This window comes from Podarcis melisellensis, assembly GCF_964234715.1.
Source record: "Podarcis melisellensis genome assembly, chromosome: 5".
In the NCBI taxonomy this organism is placed as follows: Eukaryota; Metazoa; Chordata; class Lepidosauria; order Squamata; family Lacertidae; genus Podarcis; species Podarcis melisellensis.
In genome coordinates this window covers 100805837-100833772 of record NC_138537.1, presented here as the reverse complement: position 1 = coordinate 100833772, position 27936 = coordinate 100805837, and the positions used below count along the sequence as shown (strand labels likewise).

Sequence of the window (27936 nt, the reverse complement as noted above, 5' to 3'; positions counted from 1 at the left end):
GAAAAAAGCTATTCTATTTTTTCTGATTTCTATGCGTATGGCATACTGAAGATACAGGGTGCTCATAAATCCTGGAAGTAACAAGGTAACTAAAATATATTTACTTTCTTTTAATTTACCAACTTCAATATTTTGCTTTCCCCTACCCACACTCTATTTTAACAGAAGTGGATGAAATATCCAGGCATAGTACCCCTTCCAGAGTGGATAAGGTCTGTGGGTGGAGGTAAATTTTTCCATTTTTTTTTAAATGCTGGCCATCTTTAAAGTTTTTCTTCTTCTTCTTTAAAAAAACCCTCTTTTTTGACAGATGAAATTTTGAGGGGAGGAATCCTGTAAGATTTCTGGAGGATGGTTGTAGTGGTTTGCCCACAAGACCAGTCTTTTTAGTTTGGGTTGGGGGGAAATTGTGTAATCTTCCCAGTATTTTATAGGGAAGAGGTCTGGAAACAGGAAACAGGAGAGAGGTGCCCCCAGTAAGAAACCTGCCAAATTTCAGACAAATTTCAGACAAATAGTTCAAAGGATTTTTGTACAAGGTGTCTTAAAGATGTTCTGGGGGTAGAACAACCAGAAGAAATTCGCTTGCTTCCCTGTGGTTTTTGTTTGTGGGCACACATTCAGCCAGACAGAGGAGATTTATGCTGAACAGGATTTTGTAAGAATATATTGCTCCAGTAAGATGACCCTTGTTGTTGTTGTTTAGTCGTGTCCGACTCTTCGTGACCCCATGGACCAGAGCACGCCAGGCACTTCTGTCTTCCACTGCCTCCCGCAGTTTGGTCCAGCCCAGCCTTTCGCATGATGAATTCTGCATATAAGTTAAATAAGCAGGGAGACAATATACAGCCATGTTGTACTCCTTTCCCAGTTTTGAACCAATCAGTTGTTCCATATCCAGTTCTAACTGTAGCTTCTTGTCCCACATAGAAATTTCTCAGGAGACAGATGAGGTGATCAGGCACTCCCATTTCTTTAAGAACTTGCCATAGTTTGCTGTGGTCGACACAGTCAAAGGCTTTTGCATAGTCAATGAGGCAGAAGTAGATGTCCTTCTGGAACTCTCTAGCTTTCTCCATAATCCAGCGCATGTTTGCAATTTGGTCTCTGGTTCCTCTGCCTCTTCGAAATCCAGCTTGCACTTCTGGGAGTTCTCTGTCCACTGCTTAAGCCTGCCTTGTAGAATTTTAAGCATAACCTTGCTAGCGTGTGAAATGAGTGCAATTGTGCAGTAGTTGGAGCATTTTTTGGCACTGCCCTTCTTTGGGATTGGGATGTAGACTGATCTTCTCCAATCCTCTGGCCACTGCTGAGTTTTCCAAACTTGCTGGCATATTGAGTGTAGCACCTTAACAGAATCATCTTTTAAAATTTAAAATAGTTCAGCTGGAATACCATCACTTCCACTGGCCTTGTTATTTGCAGTGCTTTCTAAGGCCCATTTGACTTCACTCTCCAGGATGTCTGGCTCAAGGTCAGCAACCACACTACCTGGGGTGTACGAGCCATCCCTATCTTTCTGGTATAATTCCTCTGTGTATTCTTGCCATCTCTTCTTGATGTCTTCTGCTTCTGTTTAGGTCCTTACCACTTTTGTCCTTTATTATGGTAATTTTTGTACGAAATGTTCCTTTCATATCTCCAATTTTCTTGAACAGATCTCTGGTTCTTCCCATTCTGTTGTTTTCCTCTATTTCTTTGCACTTCTCGTTTAAGAAGGCCTTCTTGTCTCTCCTTGCTATTTTTTTGAAATCTGCATTCAATTTCCTGTATCTTTAACTATCTCCCTCGCATTTTGCTTGCCTTCTCTCCCCCGCTATTTGTAAGACCTCGTTGGACAGCCACTTTGCTTTCTTGCATTTCCTTTTCATTGGGATGGTTTTCGTTGCTGCCTCCTGTATAATATTGCGAGCCTCCATCCATTTGTCTTAGATAGAGCAGGAATGTCCAACAGGTCGATCGTGATCTACCAGTCGATCGTGGGGTGTCCGTGGTCTATCCTGGGACCCCGATCCCCTCCCCCCAAAAAGCACAATAACGTTGGCTCATCCTCCCCCCCAAAATGATCAACAACTGCCAGTTCTCTTGTTCCAGTCAATCCAAGAGTTTCCTGTGTTTTTTTGCATAGAGCTTGCTAACGGTGTTAAATAGACAAATTGCTCTGTAGTTTGCTGGATTGTTTTTTTAACCCTTTTTCGAAAATGGAAACTATGACTGCCAACCCCCAATCAGAGGAAGCCTGTCCATACCGACAGATGCAAGTAAAGAGAGAGGCCAGTACAGGAGCCTAGAAGTCCAAATTGCTTTTAATAGCTTTTTATATTTTAGTGGTGGTTCTTAAATGACAGGGAGGCTGATGTGTGTCCCTGCATCCTTGGGTGGTAGGCAGTGTTTTGCTTTTTGCATTTATTCCTACAAATAATGAAAATGGCCACACTGATCTTGTGGCCTAACAAGTATCTTGTGCCTGCTCTGCTGCTGCTCCCAGGTTTTCGCATAGCCCAGGGGCTCTGTGATCCTTATGAGCCGCAGAAAATGCAGATGGCAGCAATTCCTCTTGCCCCCATAGTCTATATTAAGCTCTCATCTGGGAAGTAACCAAACTACCCCCTGCAAAGGTACTAAGTCCACAGGCCTGCAACACTCTCTTGCCCTGACATTCCTGGGACAACCAGCAATCTGTGTAGTCAACCACATAACAACACCATTCTCGAAGTAAAAACAAGTCAAATAGCACTGCGCCTTTGTCCTTGTCTCAGCCCTCTGATGTCATCCCTTTAGTTAACCTGCTGCACGTCTGCAGCTGGTTTTAGAAAGTCCTTGGGCTAGCCAGGACTGCCCACACAGCTCTTGGAGCTGCCTCCTCCAAGCTACAGGTGTGAAGAGTCAATGATTCAACAGCAGCAGGCAAGGAGTGGCTCCCCCTAATTCTGCAACAAGTCCAGCCAATAAGGACTCACACAAAAATACAGAGGGAGGATAAGTAAGACAAGTTATAAAAAGCCTCTCTCAGGAGCTAAGGCATGATCTAACTTAAGATTGTTAACAACAGTGGTGCAGCTGTATAGAAGTAATAATAATAGTGATAAAAAATAAAAATGTGACCAAAATGTATTGGTCAGTGCTTTACTGTTTACAACAGGGTGCTCTTGCTTTCACAGTAATAGCACTGAAGTCCAGTAACAGGTAAGTGCATGTGAAATTAACTAACCTGACTGCTTTGTCTCTGTTCTTCAACTGCATCTGCAATTGCTTGAGCAATCCTTTCCTGATCTTTGTTTCTCTCTGCTTGCCATAGTTCCTTTTCTTCTACATGGAGTTTTTTCATGTTTTCTCTTTCTGCTTTTACTGCTGTTACAATGGCAGCTTCCAGCTCTTCTTTTTCAATCTTCAAATCATATAAAGGGAAATTAAAAATAGTTTTATCTATTTATTCAGCACACACAGAGATACACAATGTTGCATAGGATTCCTAAGTCTAGGCACCAACAATAAATATTCTCCCAACCTTTCTTCTAGCCAGAAGGAAAGGCGAGAATCTCCCTCACTAGTGGCAAAGCTTGAAGACTTTTGGAGGTAGAACTGACCATCTGACTCCAACAAAGCTTGTCCACCCACCAGCTAACCACAGTCAGCGTCACTCTCCCTCAGCCAGACTGTTGTTCCTCCTCTACAGAGGCTAGGAGCACTGGCCCTAGCACAGGGACTGAGAGAGAATACAATCCCGTTAGACATACTGGCTCAATCAGCCCTTCTGAAGAGAGAGAAAAATGCATGCCCAGAGCACAAGGAATGCCAGAATTTACAGACTAAGGCTGTGACACTCATGCCTAGCTCTCACCTTTCAATGGCAGTGTGTCCCAAATTTTTGGATGCACACCTTGGGCTGTGCATGGACCCCTCAATCCAATTTGGGGCTTTATTTAGCAATTTAGATCAGCTAAATAAAGCCCCAAATTTAGATTCCCAGGAAGATCTGAACCCAACTGGATCCCAGGATTCGGACTGTGATCTGGAAATGCAATTATTAGGAAACTGCATTGACTTGCATTGAGAAACCAAAACAACTAACTTTCTTGTTTTTAGAAGATTAACTCTCAAAATTTGGACACAACTCTCAATTTAATCTTAAGTCACTGATTCAGTTTTGGGGCTGGGCCAGGAGGAAAAAATAACTAGCAATTCCAAATTTCAGACATTGTTCACCTTCTACTCAATGGTTCTCACTTCTGAGTAGATATGCACAGGACTGTGTAGTTAATTTTTTTTTAATTACTTTATTCTCATGCCAACAATATTCCATACAGAATAACCATAAAACAGTTCAAAAGGAGATTTCATCAATTCTTTCTGCAAGCCGAGGTACCTTTGCAGAGGCTGCCAAAGCTTCCTTATTGCTTTCCCTCTCGCTCTCCATGCATTTTTCCAGCATGTTCTGCAAATACAATACAAAGTAAAGCATATTAAAGTGTAAAAATACAAGTGCTTAGTTTGTTATTAAATTCATTATTTTATAATAACTGGGCATTTCCTTTGTAAACTTTATATTGACTTTTAAAACTTATTATACATAATACCAAGTGAATACCAAGTTATGAAGGAGCATAAACCTAGACTGGATTAAGACTGCATTACTGCAATGTACTCTGTGTGGCGTTTCTTTCACATTTGACCTGGAAGCTGCAGTTATGTGAAGAATGCTGCAGCACGACTGCTGACAGGAACGAGAGCCTGTCAACATAGAATACCTGTGCTCAGAGATCTGCACTGTTTGCCAATTTGCTACCAGGCCAAGTTCAAGGTGCTACTATTAGTATATAAAGCCCTCAACAACTTGGGACCACCTTACCTACGAGACCGCTTCGATAGGCGGAATTGGCACTACTACAGGTGCCACATAATACTGGTTCCACATTTGTAAGAACTTGATCATTTAGTGTGGCAGCACCTGCAATATGGAACGCCCTGCCTATTAAGATTAAATGGGAGCTGAGAAGAGCAGGCGCCTTTGCTCTGCTGTTTCCTGTGCCTGCTAAAAACATTCTTGCTTAATATTATTATTATTATTATTATTATTATTATTATTATTATTATTATTATTATTATTATTATTTATACCCTGCATTTCCTGGGTCAGAAAACCGGGCTCAGGGCGGTTAACAACAAATTTAAAACACTTAATTGTAGAAGCAGCATAAAATACAGTATAAAACCATGAGTAACAATAAAATTCAAAGTTCAAAAAACAATTTGGGGAAAATCCATCTAATAAGCATTAGATAGTCACCAGGGCTAGCTGGCTGAATTAGTCCTACTTGGGCCAGCGAGGAGACATGGGGAGAATTAGCTGTGGGGTCCCAGAGCAGGTAATCTTCATAAAAAGGGGAGGGGGGAGGAAGGGGAATGAAAGATCAGGCTGAATACAAATTAAAGGCCAGGCAGAATAGCTCTGTCTTACAGGCCCGATGGAAGGAAGTTAAATCCTGACAAGCCTACCCAGATGCTTAGAAGGTTGAAATAATTTTATTCTGTTTTAGTATTTTACCTTTTGTATGTTTTAAAATAGCGTTGTTCCTTTTTGTGATTTTATTGTCTTATCTTTTTGTAAGCTGCTTTGAGGTTGTTGTTTTTTACAATCAAGAGGTGTATAATTTTTACTCAATAAACAACTAAATCAAATAACCCTACCCTCTAAGGTCCCATTTCCCCTTATGTGCAGTCATCAGCCCTAAGGAGAGGTGCAAGGCATGAACTTTGTTCTAGATCCTAGAGCTTTGATGTGGCCACAGAGCACAATTTTCAGTCCCAAAGAGGACTGAGGAGCACAGTAAATGTTGGCAAGAGGGAAATGCCTAAGGTGAAAAGCCTATGGCTTTTGTTTTTTAATTTTATTTTATTTCAGGGTTAAAAAACAAACAAACCCAAAGGATCCCCCCAGTAAGATCAGCTAAATAAACATAACCTTTTAAACCCTCTGTCTTCTCCTCTCCCACTCAACAGAAAAAACAAAATAAAAGGGTAGGGTGGCATAGCCTAGCCTATGGGGAGGTTTTCCATTCCTGAATGGGTGTTGTGGTTCTGGACTGTCAGGAGTTAACACTCCAGGAGTGTTCTTATTGACTGGGTGCACTGCCCACAGGATCCGAGCATTTTATTCCTTTGATCTGTGCTCTGTGGGGGCTGAGCTCTCTCTGAAGAGCAGTCTGTCTGAGAATGTGAGCAAGGTCGTTTCGTTTTTTGTTAAGAGGCAGAAAGCTGCAAACATGCAGCTAGATTCTGTAGATTTTCTTTTCTGTTTTGAATGCTACGAAATAGAGAGTTTTAGATTAGAAGCACTGGTGTCGAGCTGAGTTATTGAGGACACCACGTCGACACAGACAAACCATTTTACGCTGCGTGTGAACTATGCTATTACCCGGCAACTGGAGAGAGTGGCAGCGCGCGGAGTGGAAGCGTGTGGGCACCATTGGAAGTTTGTCGGAGTGGCAATAAATCAAATTTATTGCAGGGATCGTTGCAGCAGACTCAGTGGGTCAATAGATATACGAACCAACAAACTTTAACAAAGGGTCTTAGTGAAGGAAGGAAGATCTGGAGGGAGGAGAGATAGGACTTGAAATAAGAGATAAAATAGTGGACAGAAAGTGTAAAATGCTAGCATTGCTTAAAAAACCCTTTTGAGGAAAATGCATTTCCTCAGCCCATTTTATGCAGAGGACTCTTCCACCCCAAACAAAAGATTGCCTACACCCCAAAACCACCAAATAAATGTTATTTGTTCTCAGCGCTATGTACCTCAAATGACACTCTACTACCACCAAGCTTCTAAGCAGGGGTTGCCAATATTTTTGGACTTGCGTGTTAATTGCAAATTGGAGAAATTATTGTAGGCAAAATGCGCTGAAACATCACAATCAAGCACACATCAGAACCTATTCTATTGCCTGCCACAGGGTGCTTCTCTCAAGGCCAATTTCACCTTGAGAGAAGGCACCAGGGAAGCTTTCTATGGGTACCTGCAGGAAATCGTTGACCCCTGGGTTTTAAAAGCTTTAAAGTTTCTATATACAATGTACCTTATATTTTTGTGATTGCTGCAGCAAAGATTCTTCTGTTTTTTCTTCTAACACTTTGTGCTCTTTGTCCAACATATCAAGCAACCTTTGATGCTATAAAAGAAGAGGATCATATGCTATGACTCTGCAACTGCATTAGTGGCAAATGAGAGCTGGTAAAAGGAACAGGTTGTTACAGATAATATATAACACATGTAGACACATATATAGGTTCTATGTGTGTACTGAGCAGCAGTAAAGGGAAATTGCAGGCTATATGAAATTATATTGATAGCTTGTCATCTGCTGTGTGTGCAAAACTTCATTTTTATGTAGTACATAGAAACAAGATCAGTGACTCCACTAGCATATGCAGTAAAAATGGTGACAATTCGCTTGTAATGTTAGTAAGTATTTAAAATATGGATTTTAAAAAGACATTTCAATTTAGTTTGTGCTTATTTTTACCACGGTTTATTCCAATAATGTATATCCCACCTATTATCAGAAACTATATTTTTCCATTCACAATTTTAAAAATGATAACTGAAGCTAGCATAAATGATATATGGAGCTGCTTTTTATAAAATATTGTATATGTAATTAAAAACACACCGGAACTAAAAAGTATTTACTGTTTGATGGGCAATGATGGGGCCAAATGGCTTTCCCTGAGGAAAAGTGCAGGGTGTGTGTCTAATTTTCATGACAAATGGTGAGGAAGGGGGTCTCTTCCCCTAACTTTCACTGTGCATGCTTATCACTTTCTCCCAGCCTGGCTCCGATATCAAGTGAGCTAAAGCAAAAGTGCAAGGGCATGGGGAGATAAAGACAAGATGGGCATTGTTCAGCTCCCCTCATCCATATGCCCCTTCTACAATAAAAATTAAACATCCCCCGCCCGTGATCTGCAAACAGTGGATACAAGAACATCCATTTGTGCCTCCTAAGCCCGTCCCTAGAGAGCCAGAACAGATGTTGCCAGAGCCAACAAGTATGTGAAAATAGTTGGTCACAAGTCTACTTGTGAGCAAGTGCAACATCTCTTTTAGGTTCACATGGGGATATGACAGCAGCTGCTACTGCGCTAAGAAAAACTGCACAATCTATTAATATAAAAATAATAAAACTTGAAGTTTTTTCTAATCACTGATGTAGCTTCTGCAATCTTCCATGTGGCCATGCTTTCAAGTGTAAATTTTAAAAGGCAAAAGCAAAGGGGGATGTTTTTCAAAGTAATATCTGCAATGGCTCTGAATATGGATATCAAAGATGACAAAGAACATAGAATCATAGAGTTGGAAGAGACCACAAGGGCCATCGAGTCCAACCCCCTGCCAAGCAGGAAACACCACCAGAGCACTCCTGACATATGGTTGTCAAGCCTCTGCTTAAAGACCTCCAAAGAAGGAGACTCCACCACACTCCTTGGCAGCAAATTCCACTGTCGAACAGCTCTTACTGTCAGGAAGTTCTTCCTAACGTTTAGGTGGAATCTTCTTTCTTGTTGTTTGGATCCATTGCTCCGTGTCCGCTTCTCTGGAGCAGCAGAAAACAACCTTTCTCCCTCCTCTATGTGACATCCTTTTATATATTTGAACATGGCTATCATATCACCCCTTAACCTCCTCTTCTCCAGGCTAAACATGCCCTTAGCCGTTCCTCATAAGGCATCGTTTCCAGGCCTCTGACCATTTTGGTTGCCCTCCTCTGGACACGTTCCAGTTTGTCAGTGTCCTTCTTGAACTGTGGTGCCCAGAACTGGACACAGTACTCCAGGTGAGGTCTGACCAGAGCAGAATACAGTGGCACTATAACTTCCCTTGATCTAGATGCTATACTCCTATTGATGCAGCCCAGAATTGCATTGGCTTTTTTAGCTGCCGCGTCACACTGTTGGCTCATGTCAAGTTTGTGGTCAACCAAGACTCCTAGATCCTTTTCACATGTACTGCTCTCAAGCCAGGTGTCACCCATCTTGTATTTGTGCCTCTCATTTTTTTTGCCCAAGTGCAATACTTTACATTCCTCCCTGTTAAAATTCATCTAGTTTGTTTTGGCCCAGTTCTCTAATCTGTCAAGGTCGTTTTGAAGTGTGATCCTGTCCTCTGGGGTGTTAGCCACCCCTCCCAGTTTGGTGTCATCTGCAAATTTGATCAGGTTGCCCTTGAGTCCATCATCCAAGTCGTTGATAAAGATGTTGAATAAGACCAGGCCCAAGACAGAACCCTGTGGCACCCCACTAGTCACTCTTCTCCAGGATGAAGAGGAACCATTGATGAGCACCCTTTGGGTTCGGACAGTCAGCCAGTTACAAATCCACTGAGTGGTAGCATAGTCAAGACCGCATTTTACCAGCTTCTTTACAAAAATATCATGGGGCACCTTGTCAAATGCCTTGCTGAAATCAAGGTAGGCTACATCCACTGCATTCCCTTCATCTACCAGGCTTGTAATTCTGTCAAAAAACGAGATCAAGTTAGTCTGACATGACTTATTTTTCAGAAACCCATGCTGACTATTGGTGATCACAGCATTCCTTTCGAGGTGCTCACAGACTGTTTGCTTAATGTTCTGCTCCAGAATCTTCCCTGGCATTGATGTCAGACTGACTGGGCGGTAATTATTTGGGTCCTCTCTTTTCCCCTTTTTGAAAATAGGGACAACATTTGCTCTCCTCCAGTCTGCCGGGACTTTGCCTGTTCTCCAGGAATTCTCAAAGATGACTGCCAGTGGTTCTGAGATCACATCTGCCAGTTCTTTTAATACTCTTGGATGCAGTTCATCTGGCCCTGGAGACTTGAATACATCTAGACTAGCCAAGTATTCTTGTACTTTCTCCTTAGTAATTCTGGGCTGTGTTTCCTCTGCTGAATCATTTGCTCCAAATTCTTCAGGTCGGGCATTGTTTTTTTTATCGGAGAAGACTGAGGCAAAAAAGGCATTGAGGAGTTCAGCCCTTTCTGTGTCCCCTGTTTGCATTTCACCGTCTTCTCCTCTGAGTGACCCCACGGTTTCTTTGTTCTTCCTTTTGCTACGAACATACCCATAAAAGCCTTTTTTGTTGCTTTTAACCTCTCTAGCAAGCCTGAGTTCATTCTGTGCTTTAGCTTTTCTGACTTTGTGTCTACATGTGCTGGCTATTTGTTTGAATTCCTCTTTGGTGGTTTCCCCCCTTGTCCATTTTTTGTACACATCCTTTTTTAATCTTAACTCAGTTAAAAGTTCTTTAGATAGCCACCCTGGCTTCTTTAGGCACCTTCCATGTTTCCATCTCATTGGTATTGCCTGAAGTTGTGCTTTTACTATCTCCCTCTTAACAAACTCCCAGCCATCATGAACTCCCTTTCCTTTTAGTATTACTGTCCATGGGATCTCACCCAGCACTTCCCTAAGTTAGTTCTAAAATGCACACTAGTGTGTCCCTTTCCCATTAAACAATAAGGGTGGCCCAAGAGGTTTTAAAGATTATTGACTATGTTGTTCAGTATAAAGTATGTAAAATTAACTGAAGAGATTTACAGACCATCTTCAAGAACAGGTTTTGCTCAGAAATTTGGATAAAGGCCTGAATAAATCACCATAACTGTTTGCAATACTTTTGCCCCTCTGGCTTTCTCAAGACATCTTCTCTGGCCTTGATCTCTAAAAGCAGAATCCTCTACCAACACACTTAAAAAAACCTTAACATCTGTAGGGAGAAATTAAGGAGTTTTAAGTAAAATATTTTGTGAAACTGTTTGTTATGTACAGACAGGAAAAATTTGCTAAAATAATTTCAGTCAGTTCCTACAGAACGTTTGTGTAGTGGGTGGAATGGGGAGGAATTAGACACATAAGCTCAACTGGGTTTGGAAAACAGATTTAGAAAAGTATTTCTTGAAACTTATCAATACCTATCTGAATGAAGACCTCAGCTTAGTGTCAATTGCAATACAGTTGCTATATTTCTGTTATTTTGCTACACCGAGTTTGGGAAATGCAGTTCATCTGCATACCTGAATATTTTATTTAGGAGTTTCTCTTTGTTCTCAGTATGATATTAACAAAGACAGTATCTCTGACGCAGCAGTTTGTGAAGTTTCAATCCTAAAAATGTGGTTATTTTGTTCAAGAAGCTTACGATGTTTATACATCAATGGTTTCCCTGACAAACTAATAAATTAATGAGAAATAGAGACAGGACAATTATACCTTATATTGTGCCAGTTATTTATTTTACACACTTTTGGCTGTGTAATTGGCCCTTATTAGGAAAAGGGTCCAGGAGACAGAAATGCTTTCTCCAGGCCTCTGCTACCTAGGAATCCAGAACCATCAACCACCAAACCTATGTATGCATTAAATAAAAGTACTGTATTTTTTGCTCCATAAGATGCACCTGACCATAAGACACACCTAGTTTTTAGAGGAGGAAAACAAGAAAAAAAATTATTCTGAACAAAACAGTGGATGTATGATTTTTGCGGTTCATGCTGTGGCCACAGACATGATATGTGATTTGATGGTGACTCTGGGGTATTCCAATGCAAAAATCCTAAGAATGCATTTGGATCCGTGCTTTGTAACCACGTTTTTGCACCATTGCGGCCCCACAAAACAGTGGATGCATGATTTTTTTAGTGCAGGCTGTAGCCATGGACATGCCATGTGATCTGATGGTGAATTTGGGGTGACCCAATGCAAAAATCCTGAGGATCCATGTGCCTCCCCCCTCCCAGGCTGCCTCCTTTATCTCTACAGTCCCTTATCTCCCTCCTGATCACTTGTCGATCAGCTGCTTCCTTTCAACACCCCCTTCCCTCTTGTTTGCGTTAGTGTCTTTTCCTTAGCTGGAGCAGTTTTTTGCTCCTCCTGTTCTTCTAATTTCTCTATTCATTGTTTTAGTATTCCTGTCTCCTTTCCTTTACCTCCCCCCTACCAGGCAGCCTTCTTTATCACTAGCATCCCTTATCTCCCTCCTGAATGCTTGCCGATCAGCTGCTCAGCGGCTTTGTTTCAACACCCCCTTCCCTCTTTCTAATTGCCCCATGGGCAATTTGGCTCCAGGGACCATGCATTTGTTCCATAAGACACACAGACATTTCCCTTTACTTTTGAGAAAGTCTTATGGAGCAAAAAATACGGTAAGTACTTAAAGACATCTGTCATCTACAGATGAATGGCTGAAGTGATGTGCATTACAAGGCATAGCTGGGGATAGTAGAGCCTCAGAACTGTAGATTTGGAAGGTACCCCAAGGGTCATCTAGTCCAACCTCCTGCAATGTAGGAATCACAACTAAGATGGTTTGGTCTCTTTCAAAAGGTCAGTCACTGAGCAAAGAAGCAATTAAGGGAAACCTGCAGGGTGTAGAGGTAGTCATAGCTCAGAGAAAATCCAGCTGCACAAAGAAGGACTTTCTTTTTTTTTAATAAAATTTTTATTGGGTTTTCACATTTTATATAGACGTACACACACATAGAAAGACAAAGACAAAACATGTATAATTTCATACCCTTACTTTCTTTACCTTCTTTCCTTGACTTCCCCCACCCCCCCTTCCTACATCCCAATTTCATTAATTAACTCAGCAAGTTCTTTTCCCTCATCCTTCAAATATTGTTGTAATTTTTAAGCTTAACTCTTTTTACTAGGCCAAATTGTACTTATCCAATTTTCTTATACACATTAAATCCTTTTTCTAAGGTCGACCTAAGTTCTCTTCCACGAATTTCTCCCTTTTTATATTATACCAAAAATCATAATAACCAAATACAAAAGTCATAAATTTTTACAATTCTGCTCTCCCCCTCCCTCTCTACCCCGGTTTCTGTCCCTTCCCGAACCAATGTCCTCAAAAAACAATTCCTAGCCTGGATTCCTCACATCCGAGACCCTTAAGTCTCTGTTAGCCTCTCTCCGTCGGTTTTGTTGGTAGTCCTTTTTGTTGGCCCTCAAGTTTCGAAGGAGTTCTATCACAAGCACCTCATATTTTCTTCCCTCCAAATCAATTAGAAACAGTTGCTGCCAAGGATCAGCTGGTCTCCCATGCTCAAACTTGAAGAAGAAGTCCCAGTCATATTTATTTGTTCCTTTAAATTCCAGTATTCCAGATACTCCAGGGGCTTCTTCCTTTATCTTTCTCTCTTTTCGCAGATTTGTAATCCAATGATCTTCTTCGTTTCCTGACAATATAGGTTTCTGATTGATGTTTTCCACCTGAACTTCCTCTCCTCCTTCTTCTTTTTCCCCCCATTCCAAAGTTGTCTCTTCTGATTCAGCTGCAGATTTTTTTTCCGTCCAGTCCTTTGTGCCTTCAGCAGAGTTGCTTATTTTAGAGTTCAAGGTCGTAAGTTGTTTGTTCATAGCCATGCTCTGCTCTTGTAGAATTCCCATGAGAAAAAACATTCTTTCTATCTCTGCCAGTAATTTTCCTTCTGCAGCCATTGTAATGTCTCTAGTTCCCTCCAGGGGGATTCCAACTCCAATAGTTCTTTTCCAACAATCCGTTACTTTGTTATTCACAATCACTTTGTTTCCAACCAATTCAGTTCAAATGTAACACCTTTAATCCAGAGAGATATTAGATAGCACAGTTCTAAACTTTAACCGCCCGTTTGACAGCTCCTTTGACACCTGTCAAACTCTTTATTCTTTTTCCTCGGGCTCACACACAGGACGCTCCCGGGTCCGGGGGGGGGGGGTTACACAAAAGCTTCTAAAATTCCTCTCTTTTCCTCTCCAGCACAAAAACTTCTTTTGTCAAATTCATGGAAATAATCTTTTGTCCAGCTCCAAAAGCACGATAATCTCTCCACCTTAGTGCTCCTCTCCTTGCTTTAGATCTTTTTGTAGGTGGGGGGGGGGTGCGGACTTCCCATTAACACATCCCCCGGTCGTACCCAATTCAAAGATAAAATTTTAAAGTCCAAATTCCATTCTACTCACGGGTTATTTGTTTCAGTCCAAATTTTAGGAAGAAAGACAGCGCTCTCCGGCCATGGCTCGCGGCTTCACTCCACTGAAGTAGCGGTCTACTCACAGCACCACACCACTCTCCGTACCCTCTCCGTAGCCTTTAAAAAGGCTCTTCGTGGGTCGGGGAGGGCGCTTAAGGTGCCCACCGAGTCACCAAGTCCAGAGGCTTCTGCGCCTGCGGTTTCTGAGGGTCCCTGCGTCGCCGGCGCGGCAAGACCCGCCCTCAGCAGAGCCGATTCCCTCCGGAGCTCGGAGGGAATCCGCCATTAGCCGTTCGCGCTGTCCCGGAAGTCTCTGCACAAAGAAGGACTTTCTTTCATCCGTCCTGAATCTTCCAATGCTCAACTTCATTGGATGTTCATGAGTTTTATTGTTAGAGGGAGAAAAGCTTTTATAAACGTCTAATAAACATCTTTTATAATTCTATGTCTTGCATAATTTTATAAATGTCTACTGTGTCACCTCTTACTTACCTTTTCTCTAAACTCAAAAGTCCTGAACGTTGCCACCTTTCTACATAGGGAAGTCGCTCAATCTACTCATTACTATAGCGACAAACTTCACGACCCCAACCTCTATCGTTTTATGAACTTTAATTCAGAAGCTGAGCTCTCAGCTTGCTAACTCTCATGTTCTTTAATTCCCCCTCATAAAAATGAGAAAGCACTCCATTTTTTTTATAAAAAAACCACCACATTGCTGTTTCGAGACTACACCACCTTCCTTATTCTGTACATTTCTAGTGATTCTCCCCAGTGATCTAGAAGCTACAAGCAAGGCTCCCTTCTCAAGTATCACAAGCAAACACAGTATCCTACCACTATGCTGAACAGCTAAGAGGCTCCTGGGAGGCCAGAGAGACACTGCTGGAACAACTCTTGGGTTGGGGTAACTAGCTAAAATGTTTTAAACTGTTCTAATTTTGGTTCCCCTGTTTTGTTTTTGTCATTTAGTGTTGGCTAAAGGTTTAGTTGAGGTTGGTGGTTATTTTAATTTGGGTAACTGTAAACTGTTTATTGTTGTTATTATTATTATTATTATTATTAGTTTCTATTGATTTATTGGTTGGTTTGTTTCTTAATTGTATAGGGTGTTTTTTTAATGTTTGATGTTTTGTTGTGACTTTATATATGTTGTAAGCTGCCCAGAGTGGCTGGGGCAACCCAGCCAGATGGGTGGGATATAAATTTAACCACCACCACCACCAGCAGCAGCATTAGGATCAGGACAATTATTAGTCACTTCCAGGATAAAATGCCTGAACACAGGACTGTGCTATTTAAATGATTATGTGGATGATGTGCAGATGTTTGGAATGACAATATGGATGGAAGGTGTATAGACAACTGCATATGTATTAATGGGGGAAGAACAGAGGTGGCTTTGGCACCACCCACTTGTGGCTCTGACACCACTCACCATTGGCACATAGCCCCCAGAATGTTACCCTCAAGCTGGAAAAGGTTCCTCAACCTTATCTTAAAGGAAGGCAAAACTGTATTTGGATCACATAATTTTTGTCTGCACCTTTGTAAAAATGAAGCTCAAAACAAAAGTTCAGAATTAGGCTACATTTCTTCTGCAAGTAGTTTTTCAAGCAACAGCTACAGATGAAAACTGTTTGATGTAGAGTCAAATATAAATACGGTCTTGAGGTTTTTCATGATTCCTGGTAAAAAAAATCCAGGCAAAGGAAAAAATCTCTTTCCTGGAATGTGAGTCAAAGAAGATAATGTAAACAGATTTTATCATGTTCAGAAGCAGTTACTTTTTTATATTAAGCTTGTGTCTGAGGAATCACAGCAGGTACACAGCTGCATATAGTCGCAGCTACTTCAAAAGACCCATCTATCAAGAACAAGATGAACTGAAATGCAGTACAGAAACTGCTACAATCAAGGTTACAAACATGAAGGTGTAAACGAGCAGGCTGCATACTGTATGTCTAACTCAGTAACAGTTGCTAAAAATATTCCTATTGCACTGAAAAACTATGTAGAAAAGTAAAGCTTCCCTTTGACCACATTAAGTAATCCTTCACATACCATTCATTACATGGCTTCACTGAGCTGGTACATATAAAATGCTGCTCAGTCTCCTGCCACAAAGAGTTATATAAGGAAGGGTGTTCTATGGATTCATTAACTCCCCCCTAACAACAACTCCTCTTTAGTTTTACCACATACATTGTCACAAACTATAAGGAGTGCCAAGAAACAGTTTACAACCATGGTTAGAAACAGGTTTGCAAACCCTAATTCCAGTATGAGTGGGGTGGGAGAGCTGAAAAAAAATTCTATCTGAAACCAAAGCGGCACATTGGTTACCAGATGTGAAATATATTGGCATTCTTTTCCACTCTCCCACCCCACTATATAGACATTGCACTAACCAAGATTAGTTGTAAAACTGAAATGACAATGCTTGTGTGAAAGTGGAGGATTGAAGGGAATAGGTTTGCTTTTCACCCACCATTCTAGCAGGTTCTGGATTAAGCATCAGCAAACAGACCATTAATGAATTGAAACCGTGTTTGATTGGGACACTTTGAGCCTTTGCAACTTTTTATGTATGGTGCTTTGGATTTCTCATTCATTGAAACAGGGATAGGACTAAGCTGAAAGGCAAGGGTGGGGAACTGGATTCAACCAGCGGGCTGGATCCTTATCTCCAGCATGCCCTGCAGGCAAAGTTTAAAAGGTCGGGGGAATGTAACCACCTAACATCTAATGTTACAATGGTACCAGATGACCAGCTTTCACCCGCACAGCTTGCAGACAGCTGCATGTAGCCTTTCGTAAAACAGCCATGCTAGGTGCTAGGCACAGGCATTTGCAGGTGCCCACAAATGCATTTTTGGCCCAGCTGCCTTTGTACCTGCTCCACATCTTATATCATATACAAAGCCAGGAGTGGAACAAATGGCTGTGGCTTTGTTCCAACAGCCTCACAAGCGAAATGAATAGGTGTGGTGGGTCTCATTAGGACAATGGCTCAGAGGTTCCCTACTGCTGCCATAAGAGTAAAAGAGTAAAAATATTGATTTCTCACTAAAGGGCCCTCTCTGCCCAAAATACCACATGGCAAATCACTACCTGGATAGAAAATTGTGGAAGGCTGAGGCTGTGCATGCACTATACCTTTAAAGCACATTTTTTTCTTAACCAACTACAATGCCCAGAATTCTTTCAAGGAGATACAGTGGACGCTCGCGCTGTGAATGTGATCCATGCAGGATGCACATTCGCAACCCGCAGCGGCGCGTCTGCGCACACCCGGGTTGAGATTCGGCGCTTCTGTGCATGCGCGACCCCCGAAACCCGGAAGTAACCAGTTCTGGTACTTCCAGGTTTCGGCGGGTCCGTGACCCAAAAAAACGCAACCAAGGTATGACTGTACACTATATAAATTATAAATTATTATATAAAATGTGCTTAAAATGTTCTTTAAAGGTATAGTGGGTACCCAGGCTTACACAAAAGTTTAATTATTTCCCTCCAGACCAGTAAACCTCTCAACAGAGAGTTAAATTTAATTAAATAACAGTTCATTGTTGCACCCAATTTATCTAAACATAGCCATACTATATGCTATGGTGGTTCATAATAGAATTATTATTATAATCAAAGGAACAGAGTGAAGAATTACACAATAATTTCAATACACCAAAGGAAGCTTTGGACTTGAGTTTCTCCAACAGCAGCCATTTAGGCTGCACAGCAAGAAACATTTGAAATCCCATAATGTATCTGGGATACAATACAACTTAAAATGCAAGAAGATCCACTGTACATTTAATATGCGCTTATATGTCTAAGTAGCTCTTTGAATTCTATCCCAGATATACATATTTTTATATAAACATTTGCAAAGAGACATCGCAATTACTTGAGCAATAAGCAGTTCTTCACACTTTTGTGCCTGTTTTTCAATCACAGATGCATACTGTTTTTCAATTGTTTCTTTGCGTTGCTGAACCGTAGACTGCAGTAAGGCCTGAAACAAAGATACAGCAGATTGGTATAAATGGAGAAGACAGTCAGCCTGTGACTATAAATGCATGCAAATAGAATTTGGTATCAAAGTACACCCACAGATATGTACAATTTCTAAGGCAAATGTTAATATTAGTCTAATGCAAGTTTTATATTTCTGCTAACAGAATTACATTCTTGCTTCTCATGTTCCTTTTTAGAATCTTACATTCGAAAGACTGGTAACAGATAGGGAAGGTGAGTAGTGCTGTTAAACAGATCCAATTCAGTGGGACCACACAAGACGAAATGCTTATGTGAGCCATGGAGGCGGGGGGGGGGGGGGAGCCAGACATATTTCCCTGGCTGACAAAACTCCACATCCTCTCAGCACACACTGTTAGATCCCATGGGCTAAGCATGATCTTCACAACCACAAGTAAAAACAGATGGAAATTATGAGTTATTTGAAAACATAGAAGCAATGCCCCCAAAATAGTTCACGCACCAACTTGAAGAGATCAGACATCAGAACTGTGAACATTAAGAAAGTGCCCCCCACCAACATGCTAAAACAGCAGTATGACGCAAGCAGAATCAGAGCCATACCAGGCTCAGGTAAGCAAAGCAGGAGGGGGAAGGAATCAGCCTTTGAAAAGGGTTATAAGAGAAGCAAGCTCATATTATGCCCAGCAATTTCCTTTAGTTGATTGCTAGTCTTAGCTCTGTCTCATCCTTCCTGCAGTGGCACCATCTAATTCAAATTCTAATACCATATGCTATTTACATTATTCCTTTAAAACGGATGTTCTATCCACACAAAATAACACTATGGTTAAATAGGCAACATAATGTTTAAATAAGTTTGACTGAACTATTTGCAATTACAATTATGCTAAAAGAGGCTTATTTTATAAAAAGCAGATCCTTGGCATGCACAGACAGCCAGGCAAGCAAGCACAGCATTCCAAATCTAAAATAGATTTTTGTTTTTGAAAAATAAAATATGTATTTGGTGGAAAGCATTAAGCAAGATGATGCATATATGCAAACAGCCTAGAACAAAAAAAAACCACACTAGCCATTGGCATTTTCCAATTACCTGTCTCAGCAAATGCTGTTAATACACCTATTTGCTGCCTTTTAGCACTGTACTTGCCTCTCATACCCATACAGTGGTACTTGTAGGCTTTGACAATGTACTCACCAGGGCAATTAATTACAGTGGTGCCCCGCAAGACGAACGCCTCGCAAGACGAAAAACCCGCTAGACGAAAGGGTTTTCCGTTTTGGAGGCGCTTCACAAAACGAATTCCCCTATGGGGTTGCTTCGCAAGACGAAAAAAATCTTGCATCCCCCCGCAGGTTTTTTCCCCTTTTTTTGCCCTTTTCTTAAGCCGCTAAGCCGCTTATCAGCTGTTCCGCTGATAAGCCGCTTAACAGCTGATCGCTGGAAGCCGCTTGACAGCTGTAGCGCTAATCCGCTAAGCTGTCAATGGGCTTGCTTCGCAAGACGAAAAAACCGCTAGACGAAGAGCCTCACGGAACGGATTAATTTCGTCTTGCGAGGCACCACTGTACTTCAGTTACAATGAGGTTCTCAGGTTTTGCAATTTTTGCGGCTTATCATCTCGAATTCAGAAGGTGAGGAGACAGGGCAAGAGCCAATCTCTCTGTAGGTTACCTGTAGTTATTTTATCAATGCTAATCAACTAAGCAGGGAACCAAGATGAAAAAAAGCTAAATTGTTTTTAAGTACCAAATCTCTTTCCATCAACAACCCTTGAAGTCAATGAGAGAATGGATAGCCTGTTTCCTAATTTAAGGGATTACTACTTCAGGCTAGCAGTTAAATGATAACCATTCTCTGTAAGGGTTTATTTTTATTATTTCTAAGGAAAAGCTTAAAAGCCACCTTGCTGCTGAAGGTCATTGATAACAGTGTTATCAAAAGTAAGCAGCACTGCTTTCGTAAGTGAGCACCACTGAGCTTAGTGGAACTTACTCCATGGTAAGTTCCTTCATATGCATAAGACTGGATTGATGCCACATACAAATGGTAGTCCTTAGGGTGCTGCATGAAAAACTGCAATTCTTCTTTCAATATGGCAATAAAATCTGGTAGCCAGAAAGTTAAAACAGGCATCTTACTAGCCAAAATACAAATTTCCCTACGCTGTAACGTTCACGTCAAATAACAACAATGTAGGTGTTTAATATTTGAGCATATATAAAGCACATATATTTCTATGTAAAAAAGAACAGTCAAGCATTTGAAGGGAAGTAGGAGATAAAAAGCTGTAGAATGACCAATGTCAAATGTTCAGCAACTTGCAAAACGTCTGACAACACAATCCTATATATGTATACTCAGAAGTAACAAAGCATTGAATTATATAACTCCGTCAATTTCACCAGTTAACGGGTGTGCCTGCTAGTCACATAAAGTAATGGTTAACAGTTTACAGTAAATGCATTGATCTCTTTCTCCTCTCTGCTAGCAAGTGGGAACAGCAAGCCTTGGGTAAGTGTTACATCAAAACCAGAGTTCATGGTTTGTTTCACTTTAAGCAAACTGTGATCTAAAGCCAAAGTTGGTTGTTTTTTACCAACAGTGGGGTTTTTTTTGGTTAAGTAAAACACAATCCCTGGTTTGAAGTGGAAAGGAACGAAGCAGGAGCAATCTGTGTGCTTACAAAAAGCCATGATATGGATATGCAGTCAATATCCACAATTAAAATGCATATAATTTTGTTGCATTATCATGATAGGACTGGGCTTCACAGTTGGCTAGTAGAAACCAGTGCTTGGCTACAAAGCCCAACTGTAATTCTAGGTACTTGCAGCACATCTTTTTTCAGTAAAAATTAAACTTAGTTTTTCAAACACCAACATTCTTAGAGCAAACAAGCTTAGGGTAAACCTCTTAAGAGGTGTTTTGTTTTGCCAATTCAGAGCTATACAGTGCTACCTATAGTTACGAACTTAACTCATTCCGGAGGTCCGTTCTTAACCTGAAACTGTTCTTAACTAGAGGCTTGCTTTCACTAATGGGGCCTCTTGCTGCTGTTGCGCCACCGGCATACAATTTCTGTTCTCATCCTGTGGCAAAGTTCTCAACTCAAGGTAACTCTTTGAGGTTAGCGGAGTTTGTATCCTGAAGCGTTTGTAACTTGAGGTATCAGTGTATAGATTTCAAACCAAGCTAAACATGGGTAGTGCTATCTAACAAGAAATTATTATTATTATTATTATTATTATTATTATTATTATTATTATTATTATTATTATTATTTATTTATTTATTTATACCCCGCCCATCTGGCTGAGTTTCCCCAGCCACTCTGGGCAGCTTCCAACAGAATATTAAAATACAATAGTCTATTAAACATTAAAAGCTTCCCTAAACAGGGCTGCCTTCAGATGTCTTCTAAAAGTCTGGTAGTTGTTGTTCTCTTTGACATCTGGTGGGAGGGCGTTCCACAGGGCAGGTGCCACTACCGAGAAGGCCCTCTGCCTGGTTCCCTGTAACTTGGCTTCTCGCAGGGAGGGAACCGCCAGAAGGCCCTCGGCACTGGACCTCCATGTCCATGCAGAATGATGGGGATGGAGACGCTCCTTCAGATATACTGGACCGAGGCCGTTTGGTGCTTTAAAGGTCAGCACCAACACTTTGAATTGTGCTCGGAAACATACTTGGAACCAATGTAGGTCTTTCAAGACCGGGGTTATGTGGTCTCGGCGGCCGTTCCCAATCACTGGTCTAGCTGCCGCATTCTGGATTAGTTGTAGTTTCCAGGTCACCTTCAAAGGTAGCTCCACGTAGAGTACCTTGCAGTAGTCCAAGCAGGAGATAACCAGAGCATGCACTACTCTGGCGAGGCAGTCTGTGGGCAGGTAGGGTCTCAGCCTCCGTACCAGATGGAGCTGCCCTGGACACAGAATTCACCTGCACCTCCATGGACAACTGTGAGTCCAGAATGACTCTCAGGCTGCACACCTGGTCCTTCAGGGGCACAGTTACCCCATTCAGGACCAGGGGGTCCTCCGCACCTGCCCGCCTCCTGTCCCCTCAAAACAGTAGTTCTGTCTTGACAGGATTCAACCTCAATACAGTGGTACCTCAGGTGACATACGCTTCAGGTTACATACGCTTCAGGTTACAGACTCCGCTAACGCACAAATATTTTTTTAAAAAAATAATTTTTATTAAATTTCAGATTACCAAATTAAACACATCAAACCAATTAATCCAAATTATAACAATACATATCATGTAATCCAATTGTTTTCCAAATTATAATTTTTTGTGGAGGATACCCATGCTTCTTGATCGGCAGGAGTCCAATCCTCGAATATTTGTGCTGCTTTCATTTTAAGAATGATATTTCCAGTCCCCTCTTCTCAATCCTTGTCGTTACTCATTTTCCTTTTCATTCACCTCCGAGTTGCTCCGCAAGTGGGTTGGGGAAAAAACCAGTCTTATTTGTGTTTCTGTGTGGGCTTTGTACTGCTCTCTCGTAAATCACTCTCATCCAATAGTCCAGGCATTTCCGCTCGAGCAAGCAATCGCCATCCTGTCGTTCTGATGAAATACAGTCTAAAAGCTCGCTCTTTAGCTTTCCCGACCTGTTGCATCGTAAATTAGTCTTTTTCCAGGAGGGCTGCCCCTTCCAGTTCGCAATCTCATCGAAAGTAATAAATCTTCGGCTCGCCCTCCCCAAGACCAAACCTCCTGCAACACAGGTCTCGTATCAAATCTCCATTCCTGCTGCATCACAGGAGAGCCCTTCTTCTTTCCAAATCCTTCACAGAGTAAAACTTTTAAGTTCATATTATTCCCACGCAATTCATTTTTAGTCCCATTTGCAATTAGTTGCTGTGACGGATCTTCTAAGAGGGAGGGTTATTAGGTAATCACATAGAGCAAAAAAATAAAAAGTTGTTCCCCCCCTTTCATTTCCGTTGCATTCCATTCCACATACTATGTCTGTAGTACTTTGATGTAATCTTCCGTCTCAGTCTTCATTTCAGTGGTAAAATTGTTAGCAGATAAGAACCTCCTGCCTCTCTTGAAGCATGCACGTTATCTTTCACCATTTTTTTTCCTTTTAAGTAACGCAACTAGTTTCGCACCTGGAAGCAGCTTCGGAGGAGTTCCGAGGCCCGCCGAGGGTTGTGCACCCAGTACCTCACCCCCTCCTTCTTCCGAACTCGGGGGTGATTTATGGCAACAGCGGGTGAAAACTGCATCTCCCCCCCCCCCCGGAGAGATGAAGGGAGACTGATTTACTCCCCATAATCAGCCTCTAATTACCTCGTGCAGGCTGGATAGATATTAATATCTGCCATCTTCCAAGGCGCCCCTAGCGGCCCCCCCGCTAACCCAGAAATAGTACCTCGGGTTAATAACTTTGCTTCAGGATAAGAACAGAAATTGTGCTCCGGTGGCGCAGCAGCAGCAAGAGGGCCCATTAGCTAAAGTGGTGCTTCAGGTTAAGAACAGTTTCACGTTAAGAATGGACCTCCGGAACGAATTAAGTACTTAACCCGAGGTACCACTGTATACCCTAACCAATGATACTCCAATTTTATTTTTATTTCAGTTATTATTTATTGAAACATTTATTATTTATTGAAACATTTTAACCCATCTTCTGATTTAAAATTTCCAAGGTAGCTTTCAAGGAAGGACAAAGTAAGAGAAGTACATTTTTTTTAAAAGCAGCACACACCTAGAATAGAACCTGTAAGGTGATCAGGTGTCTTAAGGTTTCCAAATGCATAGCAAACAAAAGGACAACTTTTTAAAATACACAGCAATTTATTGAATGAAGATTTATTTATTTTTATTTTTATTACAAATTTGTTTTATTTGAAAAGAGATTCACATTTCACAGTAAACAACGTGTACATATATATACATACAAGTAAAAAGTGAAAGAAAAGAAAGAAATTACAAAAGAAAGACCGATCAAAAGAAGAGAAAAAGAAAAAAAGAAAGAACGATAAAACAGACTTCCGTCCTACTTGGTCTTGGATTACATAACCATTATATAGTCTTTGCAGTAGAATTTACATTAGTATTTATACATCGAAGGTGTTAATTATCATCTGCTGCTATGTTATTAATTCCCATATTGGTCTCAACATAAATTAAAAATTTCTTCCATTCATCTTTAAGTTTCACAGGCAGGCTTTCTCCCAGGTAGACACATGTCTGCCAATACAAGGAACATTATAGATATATTGGAGCTTTTACAAACAGACATAAATACTAAAGCTGTTTTAATTTTTATAGACGCGGAGAAGGCCTTTGATAACATATCCTGGAAGTTTATGAAAGGGAATCTAAAAGAAATGGGAGTGGGCCGGGGGTTTGAGAATGGGATTGATGCAATATATTCAGAACAAAAGGCTAAACTGATAGTTAACAATGTGGTTACAGAAGAGTTTAAAATTGAAAAAGGAACACGACAAGGCTGTCCGATTTCCCCGTTACTATTTATCTCGGTCCTGGAGGTGCTCTTGAACACGATTAGAGGGGACAGGTTGGTGGAAGGGATACAGGTCGGAGCGAAACAATACAAACTTAAAGCGTTTGCAGATGACTTAGTTCTGACATTACAGGAGCCAGAATCTAGTACGAAAAGAGTACTACAACTAATCCAGGATTTTGGTCGGGTGGCGGGATTTAAACTAAATAAGCAAAAAACCAAGGTGTTGGGAAAAAACTTGACAGATATTGAGTCGGAACGGTTTCAGAGAGAGACAGAGTTAACTGTGGTTAAGAAAGTTAAATACCTAGGGGTAAACATAACAGCAAAGAATTTGAGTCTGTTTAAAGATAATTATGAAAAATGTTGGTCTGAAATTAAGAGAGACTTGGATAGCTGGTCAAAACTGAAACTTTCATTGTTAGGTCGAATAGCTGCTATTAAGATGAATGTATTGCCAAAAATGTTATTTTTGTTTCAGACATTGCAGATTGTAGATAAAACGGAGTGCTTCCGGAAGTGGCAGAAAGATATCTCCAAATTTGTCTGGCAGGGCAAAAAGCCCAGAATTAAGTTTAAGATATTAACGGACGCAAAAGAAAGAGGGGGCTTTGCCCTGCCAGACTTAAAGTTGTACTATGAAGCCGCAGCTTTCTGCTGGCTAAAAGACTGGCTACTTCTGGAGGACACGGATGTGCTGGATTTGGAAGGTTTTAACAATGCATTTGGATGGCATGCATATTTATGGTATGACAAGGTTAAGATCAACAAGGTCTTTAAGAACCATATTGTCAGAAAAGCAATATTTAATGTCTGGACAAGATACAAAGACTTATTAGAAAACAAAACACCGAGGTGGCTGTCACCTTTGGAGGCCAAGGCCCGAAAAAGACCCAATATGGAGGCCAATTGGCCAAAATATTGGGAAATACTAGAAAGGGATGGAGACAATTGGAAACTGCAGAGTTTAGAGAAAATGAAAGATAAAGTGCGAGACTGGTTACACTATGCTCAGATTAAGGAAGTGTTTAAGATTGATAAAAAGTTAGGATTCCAGGTGGAGAAATCGAAACTGGAGACAGAACTGCTAGAACCTAAGACCAAGGTACTTTCAAAAATGTATAACTTGCTGCTGAAATGGAACACACAAGACGAATTGGTTAAATCGGCTATGATAAAGTGGGCCCAGGATATTGGGCACAACATTATGTTTGAGGACTGGGAAAGGTTATGGACTACCGGGCTGAACTTCACAGCATGTAATGCTCTGAAGGAAAATGTAATGAAAATGATATATAGATGGTACATGACCCCAGTGAAATTGGCTAAAATACACCATTCGTCTGATAACAAATGTTGGAAATGTAAGGAAAATGAAGGAACATTCTTTCACCTCTGGTGGACCTGCCCTAAAGTGAAGGCCTTTTGGGAAATGATATATAATGAGTTAAAAAAGGTATTTAAGTATACCTTCACCAAGAAACCAGAGGCCTTCCTTCTGGGCATGGTCGGCCAGAACGTGTTAAAGAAGGATAGAACATTTTTTATGTACGCTACAACGGCGGCAAGGATACTTATTGCTAAGAGCTGGAAAACCCAAGATCTACCAACACTGGAAGAATGGCAGATGCAGCTGATGGACTATATGCAACTGGCCGAGATGACTGGCAGAATCCGCGACCTGGGAGAGGAGAGGGTTGAAGAAGACTGGAAGAAATTTAAGATTTATTTACAAAAGTATTGTAATTTGGTTGAATCCTAACAAGGAAGCCAGAGCAGAAATAACTGTCTACCATTAAAATTATAATTTTTTATTTGAGTTTAACCTAAACATTGCACTTAAGAGTATAAACAAGATGATAATTTGCTTGGAAAAATTCGTTTTTAATGATGAGAGTGGAAGCGGGAGACGTGAGGGAGTCCGCAATAGAATGAAAAGATGTTATGAAACCTATTTTGTTTGTTAAATATGTATCTGTAAAAAATCTTAATAAAAATTTTTATAAAAAAAAAAAAAAATAAGTTTCATTGTGTTATTTTGCCTTATTTTCTGTGTTAGTCTCGCTAATTCCATGTATTGATATAGCTTCACTTGCCACTCTCCAATCGTAGGCATATCAGGGGATTTCCATTTTTGTGCAATTAAGATCCTCGCTGCGGCTATGGCATATTGGAAAAAGATTTGATCTGATTTTTTTATTTCCTCACCAATCATACCTAGAAGAAACAACTCAGGAATTTTGGGGAAATTGTACTTCAAAAATTTTTTCAATTCGTCGTAAATCTTTCCCCAAAATTCCTTCACTGCATCACAGGTCCACCACATGTGGAAAAAGGTCCCAATCTTATCTTTACATCTCCAGCAGTTGTTGTCAACAGTTTTATACATCTTTCCTAGCTTTGCTGGGGTCAGGTACCAGCGGTACATCATTTTCTCTAGATTTTCTCGGAGGGTTGCACACGCTGTAAATTTCATACCTTTCCTCCAAAGTGTCTGCCATTTATTATAGTCGATATTGTATCCAAGGTCTCTATCCCATTTTACCATCACGCCCTTCACCAAATCCTCTCTTGTATCCCATTCCAATAATTGTTTATATAGTTTGGAGAGGTGTTTATCATTACTCTCTAAAATTTCCACCTGGAATCTTGATTTTTTATCCCTCATCCCCAATTTCTTGTGCTCACCCCACAATGCATTGATCTGGTGAAAGTGTAACCATTCTTTTATCTTATCTTTCAACTCATCATAAGACTTCACCTTCCATCCTTCTTCTGTCTTAACTAAAAGATCCTCATAGGTCCATCTTTCACCCGTCATGTTTGGTTTTTTTATTTTGATGATATCAACTGGGGAGAGCCACCAAGGGGTCCCTTTTTCAATCAGTTTTTTATACCTGTTCCACACCTCCAGTAATGAACCTCTAATTATATGATTAGAAAACCCTCTGTGGACCTCACCTTTCTCCTGCCACAAGTAGGCGTGCCACCCAAACCTAATATCGAAACCCTCCAGATCCAATAAATCAGTATTTCTAAGGGTGGCCCAGTCCTTTATCCAACTTAAACAAGCTGCCTCATGGTACAGCCTTATATTCGGTACAGCAAAACCACCTCTCTCTCTTGCATCTGTTAAGTATTTAAACTTTATCCTGGCTCTCTTCCCCTGCCAAATAAACTTAGTCATAATTTTTTGCCAGTTCCTGAAGCGGGTGGTGCCTTTAATTATCGGGATATTTTGGAACAAAAACAATAGCCACGGAAGAATACACATCTTAATCGCCGCCATCCTCCCTGTCCATGTAAGCTTCAGCCTGTGCCAGGTATCCAGATCTTTTTTAATTTCCTGCCAGATCTTGTCATAGTTATCTTCAACCAGATTTATATTTTTCGGTGATAGCCAAATTCCCAAATATTTTACTTTATTCACAATTTTTATACCAGTCTTTT

The 27936-nt window shown here is 40.9% G+C and overlaps 1 protein-coding gene across 21 annotated transcripts in view; it reads right to left on the bottom strand.

Annotated features, from left to right (window-relative positions):
* CCDC91 (coiled-coil domain containing 91) overlaps nt 1–27936 on the bottom strand; it is a 183242-nt gene that overhangs the window by 63767 nt on the left and 91539 nt on the right. For 19 of the 21 annotated variants that reach the window (XR_014168775.1, XR_014168776.1, XR_014168777.1 and 16 more), the window contains 4 exons: nt 17904–18011; nt 7077–7169; nt 4367–4435; nt 3212–3388 (listed from right to left, as the gene is read on the bottom strand). Coding sequence is in view for 18 of the 21 variants with exons in the window: in XM_081913312.1 (XP_081769438.1) it covers nt 3212–3388; nt 4367–4435; nt 7077–7169; nt 17904–18011 (447 nt within the window). In the remaining 3 variants the exon portion in view is untranslated. The remainder of the gene's footprint in view (nt 1–3211; nt 3389–4366; nt 4436–7076; nt 7170–17903; nt 18012–27936) is intronic. The other 2 variants (XM_081913326.1, XM_081913323.1) reach the window with 2 other exon arrangements.